The sequence below is a fragment of the Fundulus heteroclitus genome, chromosome 6 (genome assembly GCF_011125445.2).
Source record: "Fundulus heteroclitus isolate FHET01 chromosome 6, MU-UCD_Fhet_4.1, whole genome shotgun sequence".
NCBI lineage: Eukaryota > Metazoa > Chordata > Actinopteri > Cyprinodontiformes > Fundulidae > Fundulus > Fundulus heteroclitus.
The window spans coordinates 2,388,853-2,405,399 of record NC_046366.1 but is presented as its reverse complement, the minus strand read 5'-3'; the positions used below and the strand labels follow the sequence as shown (position 1 = coordinate 2,405,399).

The window sequence follows — 16,547 nt, the reverse complement described above, 5'->3', positions numbered from 1 at the left end:
GAGGCAGAGGGATATTTCGACATCACTTAGTTTAGACCAGGGATGGGCAACTGGCGGCCCGGGGGCTGCACACGGCCTTTGTCATCACTCAGTGCGGCCCGCGAATACATAAATAATAATTTAATAATAATAATAATTAAAAAAAACTAAAAAAAAACAACTTGTAATTATACTTTTGACCGATAGAGGGCGTGCCGTACCCAAACAATAGCGGGCACGGGCTGCTTTGCAACAGCGAGGAAGAAAGTCAAGAGCCATGGCCACTAGCAAAGTGAAAACTTGACCGAGATAGTCACATTTTTCAGACAAAATGGGAAGAAGTACGGACATCGGGATTTTTTTTTTTTTTTTTTTTTTTTTGCGTCCCCTCGCAAAGGTTTTTGCGTTCCCTAGAGGTACGGCTGATTTATTTGTTGTGGTCTCTTGTCATTCACACACAACAATAAACCATGAGAGCCGACGACATGAGTTTTGAAACTGCAAAGCTTTGTCTTAAGCGGAAGATCAAACGTGCATCTACACAGCACTGCGTTCACAGACCAGTGTGATGCTTTCGCGAGCGTCAGAAAGCTATGGTGCATTCAGGAGCATGGGACATTAGATTTTTCAGAATAAAAAGCTAATAGATGTGAATAATCAACAAATAACAGAAATACAATTATAGAGCATTCAGTATTGTAAGAAAGCCCACACTGTTTCTGGATAGACACATTATTGTTTGAGTTAAGTTCTGTTCCGTTTTATGCCTCTTTCCTTGTAAATTTGAAATGTCCCATGCTCCTGAATGCATTGATATGGAGGAGTTTAAATTCCTTTTTTGCATTTTTTTTTTAAAGCAAACGGTTTGTCTTTTGCTTAAGGACATATTAAAATGCATTTATATGCAGAAAATAGTTATATGTTGGTGCAGTAAACATACAGATATAAATTCATCTAAAATTTGTTCTTATGTAGAATAATTTGTAGCGTCTTTCATATCCAATTATTTGAAGTGTGTGGTCATGTGGCACTCCAATGGTCGTGCTGAAAAAAATGTGGCCCTCTTTAGCATGGAAGTTGCCCATCCCTGGTTTAGACCCCAAAAAATCGACTTTATTTTCAGAAACAAGCCCCAAAAAAACTGCAACCCACAACTCATGAAATTTACAAGCGACTTTAGAAAAAATAAGACTAAAGTTGTATTAAAATAAGTGGGCTGTAACGTTTCTGGCACTGGAGCTGCTGATTGCAATCAGCACACCTGTGTCTGTCTCCACCCTGGCTGCTTAAAAGCTCTGCTCCTCGTAGCCTCCAGTGCCAGAACGTCTCTAGCCATACGGTGAGCGCTTCCAGCATTTTTGAAATTCCTGTCTGCCTGTCTGCCTCTCGACCTGTTCTGCCTCTGTTTTTTGGATACCTGCCTGCCCCTTTGGATTTGTCTGCCTGCCTGGGTCCTGCCTGTCAGCCTCAGAGTTTTGGACTGCCTCACCGTGATTCCGACCCCAGCCTGTCCGTGAGTAAACGAGTTCGCCTGCCCCCCTGTTCTGTCTGTGCCTTCTGGATTGACCTGGACCTGGACCTGGACGCTCTATTGGATTCCCCCTTGGAGACCGCTGCCTGAACTAAATGGATTTCCCCCTGACAAAGACCTGGACCGGACCTGGACAAAAGAGCCCTGGATAACCCCCTCTCGGACGCCTTCGTAACAAGGAGTCAGAGTTCTGCCCTCAGCACGTCCAGGTTAGTGACCTCACTTCTCTCTAACAAGCCTGTTAATATCTGCTGGTCACTAACCTGCGACTCTGCCTTCAGGAGCGGCCAGTCGCAGAGTGCGAGCCGAACCAGGGACCGAGCCGCAGCGTCAAAATAAAGACTGATATTATTTTTGTACTCACTTGTTTTCGGGTATTTCTTGGGTCCTCCTAAATTCATCACAGTACGTTCTGGCCAAACATGGACCCTGTACCCGAAACCCAGTGGCGCGCAGGGGTAGAGAAATCCATTTCTGAATTAGAAGCCGGCGTCTCGGAGATTTTAGGCCATCTTCGTACTCAGGGGAGCACGCAGCCTTCACTTCCGCAAGCCGCTTCCTCTGGCCCTCCGTCACTTCCGGTGACGTCATCCTCGTCGGAGCCCCGTCTCTCCCCGCCGGCAATGTTCTCCGGTGATCCAGAACATTGCAGGGCTTTTCTCACACAGTGTGAGATACATTTTGAATTGCAACCTTCCTCATTCCCTTCAGACCGGTCCAAAGTAGCGTACGTGATTTCACTGCTAGCCGGCAAAGCCAGGTTGTGGGGAACTTCCGAGTGGCAAAATGACTCGCGCATCTGCCACTCATATCATGACTTCTCCACGGAGCTTGTTAGAGTTTTCAGTCCCTTGCTGCCCTGCCGGGAATCCTCTAGGGGGCTTCTGACCCTGAGACAGGGAGATAGGTCTGTGGCAGATTATGTTATTGATTTTCATTTGTTGTCTGCCGACAGCCTCTGGAACGAGTATGCCCTTATGGACGTTTTTATTTTTGGGCTCAACGATAAGATTAAGGATGAGCTTGCCACTCGAGAGTACCCTAAATCCCTGAAGCAGCTCGAGGAGCTGGCTAACAGAGTGGATCTCCACCTCATGGAACGGCGAAGGGAACGTCGTTCGACGTCTTCTGTTCCCCCTCGAGTTTCGGCTCCTTCCCCTGTTACGTCACCGTTTTCGCCCAAGCTTTCAGAGCCAGAGCCCATGCAATTGGGTAAGGTGGGCCTAACCAAGGATGAGTACCAGCGCAGGCAACAGCAGAGACTTTGCCTGTACTGTGGAGGGGTGGGCCACCAAGTCCGGAACTGCCCGTTAAAAGACCAAGCTCAGTAGGGGGTGGGGCATCCCTACTGAGCTACACCAAGCTTGCTGTCCCACCTAACCGTTTAATTCCTGCTACCTTGTCTTTCTCCTCACAGTCCCACAGGCTCTCGGTTTTTATTGATTCAGGAGCCGACACTGAGTTTCTGGACGAGGGCCTGGCCAGGAAGCTTAACATCCCACTACAGAACGCCTCTTCAGCCCGCAGTGTTCTCGCCCTGGATGGGCACGAGCTCAACCAATCACGCCTCGTATCTGAGCCGGTGGAGATGACCTTGGGAGGTAATCATAAAGAGAGACTCACCTTTATGGTTATTGACTCCCCGCAGGTTCCAGTGATCCTGGGCGCTACCTGGCTCCGCAAACACAACCCCCAGATTGATTGGAGGCGTAACGAGATTACGGGTTGGGCCTCTTCGTGCTCCGAGTCCTGTCTGTCCTCTGCTCACCCTCCCCGCTCTCCCGAAGGTAAAGCAGACGAGTTTTACCCGGACCTGTCCAGAGTTCCTTCCGTATACCATGATTTAAAGGAGGTCTTTAATAAGGCCAAGGCCACGAGTTTACCTCCTCATCGCCCATATGATTGTGCGATCGACCTGTTGCCAGGCGCCGCTCCACCCAGAGGCCGCCTTTACTCATTATCCCCTCCAGAATCCCAGGCCATGCAGGACTACATTAATGGGTCCCTAAGAGCAGGCATCATCCGTCCGTCGTCCTCTCCAGCTGGGGCGGGATTTTTCTTTGTTGAAAAGAAGGACGGCTCCCTCCGCCCTTGCATTGATTATAGGGGCCTAAATGACATATCGGTTAAAAACCGATATCCTATTCCCTTGATGAACTCTGCTTTTGACCAGGTCCAAGGGGCTAAAGTTTTTACCAAGTTGGACCTCCGCAACGCCTACCACTTAGTCCGGATTAGGGAGGGAGACGAGTGGAAGACCGCTTTTAACACCCCCACCTGGCCATTACGAATACCTGGTGATGCCTTTTGGCCTAACTAATGCCCCAGCAGTCTTTCAGAACCTGGTTAATGAGGTTCTTGGGGACATGATCGGCCGGTTCGTCTTCGTTTATCTTGATGATATTCTCGTTTATTCCAAGGACCTGGCTTCTCATAAGCAACACGTCCGCTCTGTCCTCCTCCGCCTCCTTCAAAATCAACTTTACGTTAAGGCAGAAAAATGCGAGTTTCATACTACTTCTACCTCCTTCCTTGGGTTTATTCTGTCGCCTGGGCAGATTGCCATGGACCCAGCCAAGGTTCGGGCCGTAACGGAGTGGCCTACTCCGGTGGACCGTAAGCAACTCCAGAGATTTCTGGGATTTGCTAATTTTTATAGGAGGTTTATCGAAAAACTACAGCCAGGTAGCCTCTCCTCTCCACGCCCTCACCTCTTGTAAAACTAAGTATATGTGGAATGAACAGGCAGACAAGGCTTTCAGGCGCCTTAAAGAGCTGTTCACTTCAGCCCCGGTCCTCGTTTCTCCTGACCCTGAGAAGCAGTTCATAGTAGAAGTGGATGCTTCTAGCTCTGGAGTCGGAGCCATCCTCAGCCAGCAGGGGGAGGATGGTCGTGTGCACCCCTGTGCTTTTTTTTCCAGGAGGTTATCCAGTTCTGAGCAGAACTACGATGTGGGCAACCGTGAACTTCTGGCAGTTAAACTGGCCCTTGAAGAGTGGCGGCATTGGCTCGAGGGCTCCAAGATACCATTCCTAGTCTGGACTGATCATCGCAACCTGGAGTACCTCAAGACAGCAAAAAGACTCAACCCCAGGCAGGCCAGGTGGGCACTATTTTTCAGTCGGTTCAGTTTCACCCTCTCTTACAGACCGGGGTCTAAAAACACCAAGCCGGATGCCTTGTCAAGGGTCTTCGAGGCTAACGAGGGGGATCCGGAGGAGGAACGGGGGTTCATCTTGCCGGATTCTGTGAGGTGTGCTGTCTCCCGCCTGGAACTTGAGAGGGAGGTAAGGGAATCCCTCGTCTCTGTCCAGATGCCCGAAGCCTGCCCCAAGGACAGGCTCTTTGTCCCTCCTGAACTCAGATCTAAGGTGCTAGAGTTCTGTCACAGCTCCCGGTTATACGGCCATCCAGGCGTGAGCAAGACCATTCGCCTCATCAGGTCTCAGTTCTGGTGGCCGTCTCTGGTCAGAGATGTCGGGGAGTTTGTCGCAGCCTGTTCCTCCTGCAGCCAGGCTAAGGTGTCTCGTCGTCCCCCTTCTGGCTTGCTTCATCCTCTCCCAGTCCCTCCTCGACCGTGGTCCAGCCTCTCTATGGACTTTATCACGGGTCTCCCCTCTTCAGACGGTCACTCGGTCATCCTCACGGTCGTTGACCGTTTTTCTAAGATGGTCCATCTGGTCCCCTTAAACAAGCTTCCCTCTGCCAAGGAGATGGGGTTCATCCTTGCCAGGGAGGTTTTCAGGCTGCACGGTCTGCCCTCTGACATTGTGTCAGATCGGGGTCCCCAGTTTGTGGCTCGTTATTGGAAGGAGTTCTGTGCGATGCTGGGGATTTCTGTAAATCTCTCCTCCGGTTTCCACCCCCAGTCAGATGGACAAACTGAACGGATGAACCAGGAGGTCGAGACGAAGATCCGCCTTTTCTGCCAGGCAGACCCCTCTAAATGGGCGCAGAACTTACCTTGGGTGGAACATGCGATAAACGCTACACCCTCCTCCTCTACTGGCCTCTCTCCCTTCTATGTGGTTTACGGTTTCCAACCGCCAGTTTTTACTACTGAAGAGGTTGAGTCCAGAGTCCCGTCCGCCCGTCTTTCTGCTCTGAGATGTCGGCGAGCCTGGAGAAGGGCCAGGAAGGCCATACTCGCCGCATCTCAGAGTCAGTCCCGTGCAGCCAATCGTCGGCGGGTTCCTGCTCCAACCTATCGAGTGGGAGATAGGGTTTGGTTGTCCACCAGGGACCTTCCTCTGAGGGTGGACAGCAAGAAGCTGGCGCCACACTTTATTGGACCATTTCCCATCATCAAAATCATCAATCCAGTGGCGGTCCGTCTCCGTCTGCCTTCAACCATGAAGGTTCACCCCACCTTCCACGTATCCCGTATCAAGCCTGTCAACACCTCCAGTCTGTCTCCCACCACCACGCCCCCACCTCCCCTCCGCCTGGTGGATGGCTCTCCGGTTTACACCGTGAAGAGGATCCTTAAGTCCCGTAAATGGGGTCGAGGCACCCAGTACCTCATCGACTGGGAGGGTTATGGTCCTGAGGAACGGCAGTGGGTTCCGGCTCGCCACGTCTTGGACAAATCCCTCATTAGGGATTTCCACAGAGCCCATCCAGACCAACCTGGGGCGTCTGGAATCCGCCCTTGAGGGGGGGGGCTCTGTAACGTTTCTGGCACTGGAGCTGCTGATTGCAATCAGCACACCTGTGTCTGTCTCCACCCTGGCTGCTTAAAAGCTCTGCTCCTCGTAGCCTCCAGTGCCAGAACGTCTCTAGCCATACGGTGAGCGCTTCCAGCATTTTTGAAATTCCTGTCTGCCTGTCTGCCTCTCGACCTGTTCTGCCTCTGTTTTTTGGATACCTGCCTGCCCCTTTGGATTTGTCTGCCTGCCTGGGTCCTGCCTGTCAGCCTCAGAGTTTTGGACTGCCTCACCGTGATTCCGACCCCAGCCTGTCCGTGAGTAAACGAGTTCGCCTGCCCCCCTGTTCTGTCTGTGCCTTCTGGATTGACCTGGACCTGGACCTGGACGCTCTATTGGATTCCCCCTTGGAGACCGCTGCCTGAACTAAACGGATTTCCCCCTGACAAAGACCTGGACCGGACCTGGACAAAAGAGCCCTGGATAACCCCCTCTCGGACGCCTTCGTAACAAGGAGTCAGAGTTCTGCCCTCAGCACGTCCAGGTTAGTGACCTCACTTCTCTCTAACAAGCCTGTTAATATCTGCTGGTCACTAACCTGCGACTCTGCCTTCAGGAGCGGCCAGTCGCAGAGTGCGAGCCGAACCAGGGACCGAGCCGCAGCGTCAAAATAAAGACTGATATTATTTTTGTACACACTTGTTTTCGGGTATTTCTTGGGTCCTCCTAAATTCATCATATGGGCTTCGCAATAGTGAGCATTTTTTCTAAGTGTGGTGTATCACTCCGCCGCTTTGGTCGGGTAAACAAATGTCCCGGCAAATTCTACATTATAAAAAAGGAAAACCTACTAAAAAGTCTCGCTCTCAGGTCATCTTGAAGACATTCTTCTTCAAAATGTTGGGTATAGATGACGTGTTTTCTCTCTGGTCAGAAGTTCGATGGTAAATCCTCCCTCTTCAAGTTGGCATTCTAACAAAACAGCCCGTGATGTATCATGAATTGGAAAGGTGGAAAAAATAATGTTTTTTCCACTTTTACCAAATGTATTGGAACATCCAACTGCCATGCACATGAGCATTGTTGCTCCAACAATAGCTCTTGCGAGTTTCAATCCGAAATCCGAAATAATTGTTGCTGATCGCAGCTATGTACAACAGCTCCTATTGAGTTTGCTTGTAAAGCGCTGTGCCGCTCCGCAACATTACGTCATAGGATGTGATGTCAGGCTGCCATTTTTGCCCATATTTGGGCAATAATGGCCGCCCCCATACACAGTGATCCAGACGACAATTTATGCTTTTATTTTCTTATTGATTAACACTAAATTCATTAAATCACCATGAACGTATTAGTTTTAGTTATAGCTAATGACCCCCTGATTTTTCCTTGTTGACCGGACTTCCCCTTTAAGGGACACATTTAGTCTAGGTCCTGTAGACAGCATCCCAGAATCCCGTGCTGACCTCACCATCCGTGCTGAATCCTTCCTGTGCAGCTCCCATACCACACTGTCACAAAATACTTTATATAGAATTCTTTTAACAGTGTAGTGGAAAGTCCTGTCTGTTTCAATTACCTGAAGAACAAGAGGCTTTGTTGGGCATTTTCTACTAGGTGGGAGATGTTCACAGTCCAGGAGAGGTCAGGGGAAATGTGAATTCCAAGGAATTTTAGGCTGTCCACACGCACAGGAACAAACAATCTTGAGACAAAGACCAACAATGCAGAAATCCACACAGGAACCGCCACTAGCACTGGAGAACTTGCTGGAAAACCATCATGGGTAATCATATGGCAAAGAGTGATGATCCTGCATCTCCTTTTATGCCCCAGTCAGCCTAATCAGGGGATTTGCTCCAAGTGTGCAGGATCCAGAGCTAATGGGATCCTCCAGCAGAGATCTTCACCAAAACAGGAACTCTCACTCACACAAGCAACCAAACACACCAGAATCCTAACAGGAGGACCCTAAGTAATTCCCTATACCTCTATGTAAGGGTGGTTTATCCTTAATCCAGTTTATCAAAAGGGCAAGTAGGAACAGTCCTGGGTCACTGCTTAACTTGACATGGAACACACCACTCAGGTCTTTAGAAATTGCTCCAAAATCTTGCATTGCCAAAAATAATGGTAAAAATTCTGCAATTTACAGAAAGTAAAAGAAAAATCTGCAGTTTGGTAACATGAACAAAAGGTAGCTTACAATATTGGCATAAACAGTAATAAGTAACATAACATCATGAGTGGAAGAGCAATCATTCACAAATGAGAGGTCCCTGACAAATTCTGTTTATGAAAAACTTCTTCCCTTGACCCCCCTGTCAGAATGTACACTTTCACTCTAGCTCAACCAGTCTAGATCCTACAGCCTCCATGATGTACTGTTTCCGTAATGTGCTCTGTATTAGGCTGCACTTTAGCAGAGATGTTGTTTAAAGTGGCGGTAAACTCCTCAAAGTTCCTGTCCATCAAAGTTGATATCTTCTCAATGACACTTTGGAAAATATCCACAGCTACGGTGTCAGCACAGCTAGCAAGAGACTCAAACAGCTTCTTGGTTAGCTTCCTTGCTAGTTAGCATATTCTACTTTTGTTCTTCAGCTGGTTTATTAGAGGCAGATTTAGCTGTTTTGTGATTGGGCACGATGTTGAGTTGTGACGAGGCGGCCTCTAGTTCTTCCTGTCTCATTCACTACAGCCTGCCTCACCCGAATCACATGGACTCCATACACACTCATTTTCTATCGGTGCTTATATTCTCACAAACAAAACAGATCCGTATTCCAGTGTCAACTGTGGCGTTAACCTTTATTGACCAGGTGTTTTTAGGATTCTACCAAGAAAAACAGTAAGAACAATGAAAAAGCTTTTACCATCAACCTTCTTGACAGGTACCTCCATAAACCTCATGTGACTCCCACTTTGCCTAGTATCCCACAAGACCATTGGGTAAATTTATAGCTTTAAATGACCCTACAAACACCTATCTTATGTACTGTAGACTCCAGGCCACACAGTTTAACTATATTTCCCACAACCTGGGTAACTCTTACTGCTTTAAGAAAAATTAATTAATTAATTTCACGATTAACACAAGAACTGATTATATATTTCCATAACAGTTGCTATAAGATAGATCTACAGCTTGCCAGTTTTGATAAAAGTAAGAAAATAAGGTCAATTGCTCAGGAGGAGATGGAGCCCAACAATGACCAACTGCTCAGAGTTCTGCATCATGTGATCCCGGAATTGCTTTTTATGTATTGTGTTTTTACATTTCTTTGTCTGAGATATTTAATCTCAGAACATGGCTGTTTGTGTCCAGGTGGGTGTGGTGGGGGTCGTCAAAAATGTATTTATGGTCATAGCATGCCCTGATTCAGAAGAATGACATGACTAGTTCCCTGCTCTAACTAGGATCCACACAGACTCATTGTTTACCTCAGACAATGTAATTTGGAACCTGTTGTTTCAGGGAGATGTTCTGGAGGTCCTCCTCTGCTCTGCGTCTTCCAGAGAACTTTGAAGTTGAAGTATTGGAATTGGAGAACCACATGATGCATCTCTAGTCTAAATGTATCTACAGTACCAGAAGGTAAAACAAAGTAGAAATTTAACTTAAACAAACTGGCAGTTTCTTGTGAATGGTAGTCATAGTCACACACACTGAGACTGCAATGGCATATTAGCTGCTCAAATTAATATGCATTAACAATTTAAATCGTTTTCCATCCATCCATTTTCTGAGCCGCTTAATCCCTCATGGGGTCGCGGGGGTTGCTGGTGTCTATCTCCAGCATTTCAATGGGCAAGAGGCGGGGTACACCCTGGACAGGTCGCCAGTCTGTCGCAGGGCAACACAGAGACAAACAGGACAAACAACCATTCACGCACACACTCACACCTAAGGACAATTTAGAGAGACCAATTAACCTAACAGTCATGTTTTTGGACTGTGGGAGGAAGCCAGAGTACCCGGAGAGAACCCACGCATGCACAGGGAGAACACGCAAACTCCAAACTTCTTGCTGCAAGGCAACAGTGCGACGCGCTGCATCACTGTCCACTCATTTTATTATGATTATTATAATCGTATTTCTCAATATTCAACCAGCTGTTTATTACTGTTTAGAGCTGAGCAAGGAAAGTTGACAGATTCCAATTTCTGATTGATTGATGCATGTCTAAGTGCTTATTATTTTAAACTCATACAAGCATGAGTGAAAAATGTGCACATAAATGCCAGCATAGTCTTTATAAGCCCCGTTTCCACCATCTCGGTTTGGCACGCTCTACTCCACTCTTGCTTTGCGAGCACTTCAGCAACAGTTTTTTTTAAGGGCCTGCCCGGGTTTCTCTGGCTCTGCTCAGGAGGAGAGTCAAACTGAGGGAGCTGGAGCGGAGAATTGATGTGAACAAACTGCTTTTCAGTAAATGGCCAAGGGCAGGGAAGTCCAGAAAAATTAAAGAATGACGACATTAAGGACCACCATGAACAGAGTGGGTCAAACTGAAATATAATTTTACTATTTACAAACCATGAACCATGCCAGAAGGAAAAAAGGACACTTCAGCTTTCTATACACATACTTGCTGTATCAGATATGTGGATTTACCATGGCTTTCTCTCATTTTACACTGAATTCTGTTAAGTTTTGTCTCTGAAGAATGTTTGTTTCAAAAATGTGATCACTGCCGCTGATCCATCCATCGTGTGTGTGTGAGGAGTCAGAGCTACTTTCTGCCTTTCAGATGGGGGCAGCAGCGGGCTGCTCTCGCAGAGATGCCTCCTAAATAGCAGCTCACTAGGAGGAAGCTGGGACCGCTTCTTTGACCAAAGTTCTCTCAGCACGAATATGCTAAATCCAACCATAGACAATAATTTTACTGTGATTGAAAATGTTTTGTGCTATTGACATACAGTTAGGAGTGCTGGCCTAGTGGTTAGAGCAGTGTGCTTGCACTCAGAGAAGGATGCAAGTACCCGGTTTGATCCCCACTGCCTGCACTCTGGGTCCCTGAGCAAGACCCTTAACCCCTGATTGCTCCCCAGGCGCTGCACATGGCAGCCCACTGCTCCCCAAGGGTGATGGGTTAAAAGCAGAGAACAAATTTTGTTGTAATGTATGTTTCAATGACAATAAAGATGATATTACTATTATTACTATTATAATTGTTGCTGCTGCCATGGCAAAAATCTCGTAAAGCTGTAGATTTTGACTCTGAGGCAAACTTTAGAGCAAGTCAAACAGGCCTTGTCTCCCACTCTGCTTCTGTCTGTCTGTCTCTCTCTCACTCACTCACGCACGCACACACACACACGCAAACACACATATTACTGGTACTGGGTAGGTCCCAAGGGCTAAAGGGTCCGGAAGGCCCTCCCATAAAAAAAAACGTCCCCATTTATCGCTAACGCACACCTGAACAACATCATCACAAACTATGATGATGGCAGCAAACTCTCAGTGTCCATCCATCCATCCATCCATTTTCTGATACGCTTTATCCCTCATGGGGTCGCGGGACTCTCAGTGTAATAATTTTAATTATTTAATAAACCAACCAATAAAACAGAAACTGCAAAGAAAACCATAAACAGTTTAAAGTAGAAGCTTTTCTCCACATACCCTGAGATCTAGTTACAAGATTACATGCATGTGCAAAGACAAACATGCACACTATTTGAACATGGCCTGAATGCCATATATCACAGATCCAGTTTTTTATGGCACTAACTGTCCTTTTGTCAAAAGTAGGTTGACAGCACAAGATTTGCGGTATATTCTAGGTAAAGGAACTAAGAAATGCATATTCCCTTTAAATCATTGCACAAATAAAACTGTTAAAAACCTAGACAGGGTGCTGGAAATCAGTAAATATAGCACTATCTTACCTTTTTAGAAGTGCTTTTTCCCTTTGCCTTCTTTGCGAAAAAAAAAGCCATGACTATATACTTTAAATCGAAACCATGAAGGATGCATGTTCAGTTGACATCAATTGGAGGGTCCTGGCTCTTTCTTGCTGCATGCCAGATCATAGTCAGTTTGTACATGTATTTTGACACAATTCCAGTTTTGCGTGGAATTCAGTTCACCTGAAATAATATGTTCTCCTGCTGTCAGGAAACCATAGTTTCCTGACAGCTGTTTCGACAGCAGATTTATTAATGAAGTAACATAATTTCTTCCACTCATCATACACAACTGTTTGTCTACATCTGAAGCGCTTTCCTTACTAAATCTACCTGAGGGAACAGAATATTTCAACCTGCCTTTTATCTCTCTAATCTGTTTTCCTGCAGTCAGGAACCCAGTGATATAAAAAAGTGTTAGCAAGAGTGACTGACTGCATTTTGGGTGAAACCATTGTTCAAATAAGCTCAAGTTGGAGAAGGCTGGGGTTACTTCAGCACAAAAAAGAACCAAAACACAAAATTGTGTCAAAAAGTTAGATTTTCTATTTCTTTTACTGGGAACTGCAGGTTCAACAAGAAAATAACCTTGACATCTGCAGCCTGAAGAATCCACCTCTCAGTCTGATGTAATTTTTTTTTTAAATAAAGCCATAATGCTGCGGGGCAGATTATTTCAAAGGAACTCAATTTCACACACTGTTATAAAGGAAAAACTTTATGCCTCTCCTTGCCAAATCCTCCCACTGCTCCTGTCAGTTCCCTTGCTTTCCGGCCAGCCCAGCATCCACCTGCACTGGCTGCATCTCCTGCTTCTCTCCCTCAGGTGGTCTGAGAGCGTCCTTCAATAGGATCATCTTCACGGGCAGTTGTTTAAAAAAACCCTCTGTTAGCTTTGGTGTAGTTTATAGTAATTCTTGAAACTCCTAAAGGAGTTTATTTTTTATTTATTATGAGCACTGCTTTCAAATTTCTTTCCCGGCTTGTTGACAACTGACACTCATTCACAGCTGAAGTACAAAGCCAAAAACAAGCTCTTAACATTGTGATTAGTCAATCCATGGATCACACATCAGTGAGCCCACGTGGGTCACTTTTAATTTGGTGAAACCAGCGGCCACAGACCTGCATCTAAAGTCATAGACATATGTCTAAAGTGATTGACAGAGAACCTGATATATTACATCAGTGGTTACAAAACGACTGTATTTTTTCAACACATCTTGTGACCCCAAAACGGTAGGCCCCCTAACGCTGTAGGCCTCTGGGCTTCAGCCAAGGTCAGCCCATGCATTAAGGTGTCTAGTGAATCGGTACTACCGGATATCAATTCAAATAAAATCAAATGTTTCATACCTAAACACATCATCGTGACACTGAGGGAGTGGAAGACACGACCATGCCAGACACGAAAAACCACATTGCATGCACAAGAGCGTAATGACGTCAGTAGCCGCTGGTACAGTCAACAAAACAAGCATGGCTGATAGAAAACGCTTGAAGGTATTGGCTCCACTTTTCAAAATGTGGTTCAGATTACGTTCGCAACAACACTTCTACACTGACAAAGCACCAGGTCACTAGCGGCTTTCTCCTGTGGTATAGGTAACTTCCCGTGAAAGCACCAATCATTCTGCAGTCATTGTCTTAAGAGGGCTGCTGTGAGCACTTCTCCAAGCACTGTCTCATAGAGGCCTGCTGCTGCCTTGTTCTGAATCCCAGTAAAAGCAAAGAGAGCATAGAGGAGAGCTCCTCCATTTCCATGGACTACAAAGCGGGTTAATATCTGTTTTTAATATAGTATTTTTTTTTTTAAATCTGACTTTTATTCACACACAGCTTCAACACCTTATTCGCCTTGTTCACTCTGTGTGCCTCGGATAACTGTTGTTTTAGTAAAAATGTGTTTTATGAGGTGTGGATTCAGGCATTATATTAAAATGCTTAAATTATTTTTCTTAGGATTTGTAGATCCAAACAAGTATTTCTATTGAGAAATAAATATGTTAAATTAAAATATTTCGAGATTTTATTAATAATTGAGTATTGAGATATCCGGTAGCTGGGATCGATTCCCAGCTACCGGATATCGATACCATATTGTTTCAAATGTGAAATGTACCCATTCTTACTGATGTGTGATCCAGATATGTATCCCGATGGATTATTTTATATTTAAAAAAAATCCAAGACCAATTGCATGTACAATTATACAAACATTGTATTTTCCTTTTATGCTTGTTTTTATTTATGATTTATTTTATTATTGTTTACCATTTCTTGCAGATTTCTTTAAAGTGTCAACATCACAGACAAAATCTGGAGTGATATAGTAGTATTGTGGGCTGATGGCTAAAGCCACCCCCAGGAGGCGTTTCCCACTTCCATGCATTTCTAGGTCAGTCAAAACACAAACCCTAGTGGGGAGGAGCTGAGCTGGGCGGGCCAAATCAAGTAGAGTCGGTGGAAATGGGGCTATAGTGACTCTTATTTTGTCAGCACGTTGATACAAATAAACCATTAATGCAAAAATTTTCATATAAAGCAAGCAGCCATTCCCCAACCTGGTTCTGTTGGATGTTTCATCCTAATGAAACGTTGTTGGAAGGTTTCTCTCCACTGTTGCCCTGTGCTTTTGCTCAGAAAGAGGGAGACGATAGAAGGGAAGATTCAGAGCAACCGGCTAGCTTTCTGACACAGACTTTTATAATTGGACTTAATCAGAGTGCATGCTCTAAGATTTTATTTTGTAGGTACTGATTACACTGAATGAGGATGGACTGAAATATATGAAGATAAAAATACACAACAATAATATTAAAACAATAAACACAGATACAAATACAATACATTTACATAGATAGAAGTTCAAACATATATGTGTTGTCAGCTGGGTCTATGTAAGTCATCTGTATTGAATACAATTGAACTGAATTGCGTTCAGTTATCACAGAAGAGGAAAAACTTGGGTATTCATGGGTTATAATGTATTTTTATGCCGTTTTCTGTAGAATACCATATTTATCATTTTCATGTTAATGATTTTGCGTGTAAATGTCAGGGTTTGATGCTCTTAGTGCACCTGGAAAAATAATATAGCATTGTTCAAAACTGGTCACATGAACTGTAAATTTAATAGTGAAATCTCCTCAGAACACTCATTTTGCAAGCATGTTGACTACCAACTCTCTGGCTTTAAAAGTACATACATACTAATAATGGACCGGGAGAATTGGAAGAGCGTGTTGAGCTGAATGAAATTATTTTTTTTCACAGCGCAAGACTGTTATCTCTTTTCCTTACTGTGTGAAAAAAATGTACTTAAACTTCATTAAGGCTGGGTGTTCTGAACTAAAATGTTTATTACATATAAAGGCTCAAAGAATAAATTGAATTTGCTTTGAGAAGTCTTTGCTGTGTTTCCATTCTTTCACTCCTTATTTTATTGTCTGGTTCTTACATTAACGAATACATAGGAACTTATCCTTATACTCTATTATAAAGATTAAATGTTGACCAATTTGTAAAAAAAAATAAAAAAAAAATTATTGCATTCATGGGGACATTCTAACAAGGTATTCCGGAGCTATTTGTGCATCATAATAGTATATTAAAAAAATCACTATTGGTCAATAATGCTGCTTGAGAGAACCAAATGTTCCCCAGCAGAACGTCAGTCCACATTCTCATCCAGCAGGTGGTGGCATTGCTGTAATCATCAAGGATGATGAACATTGATTTTCTTTGTGATTTAACTTGAAAACCTCTACCTGCTCATCGCTAAAATGACTGTTGTCTAAACCAATGGTTAAAAATGGAGAGAAACCAATGTGTGGTTAGAAATAAATAATGACAGCGTTTTGAAGTTGAGGATTTTTGCCTCGACTCCAAATGTCACTCATGCATTTTAAAAATATGTCTTTTCATTTCATTATTTGATTTATATGGCACTTTAAAAGAACCAACTAACGTGTTCAAAGCACTTAACAGTAAGATCATATAAAAAGACAAACCATAAAAGCAGACAGCAAAAGATGCCGTCTTTAATATAGCCTTAATACTATCCTAGATTCACTTGGTTTTGTTAAAAATGGGCATAAACTGACACACTTTTTCCTTGCCTTCATCCTTTGGACATTGTGCTGACATTTGGCCTTGATTGCGAAGAATTAACAGTATTTCCTCACAACCCTGACATATCTGACCATTTTTTAAAATAACCTTCAGTTCTTCACCTCCAAAAGAAGGTTTCAAGATCTCTAACAGATAATGCTGTATCAAACTGTAAAGTCTGTGCCCATTTTAATTTCCCCAGTATCACAGAAATGCCCAGCAGATGGCAGCAATGTTGTTTCTTCCCATTCACTAATTGACGCTTTTGTTGACAAGTATCACTTCCTCGTTGAGTTTTGCATTAGCACCCTTGAAAAAGAAGGTGATGTTTCACAGAAAGCCGGCTTCCTGGTTTAACTT

At 44.6% G+C, this 16,547-nt stretch overlaps 1 protein-coding gene across 1 annotated transcript in view; it reads left to right on the top strand.

Moving 5' to 3' along the window:
* The window catches only part of dnai4 (dynein axonemal intermediate chain 4), a 40,801-nt gene extending 26,289 nt beyond the window's left edge, over positions 1-14,512 (top strand). Inside the window, exons 17-18 of the mRNA XM_036137838.1 lie at positions 9,636-9,755; positions 14,361-14,512. Of these exons, the coding sequence (XP_035993731.1) occupies positions 9,636-9,686 (51 nt within the window). The 3' untranslated portion in view covers positions 9,687-9,755; positions 14,361-14,512. The remainder of the gene's footprint in view (positions 1-9,635; positions 9,756-14,360) is intronic.
* The last annotated feature ends 2,035 nt before the right edge of the window (positions 14,513-16,547 follow it).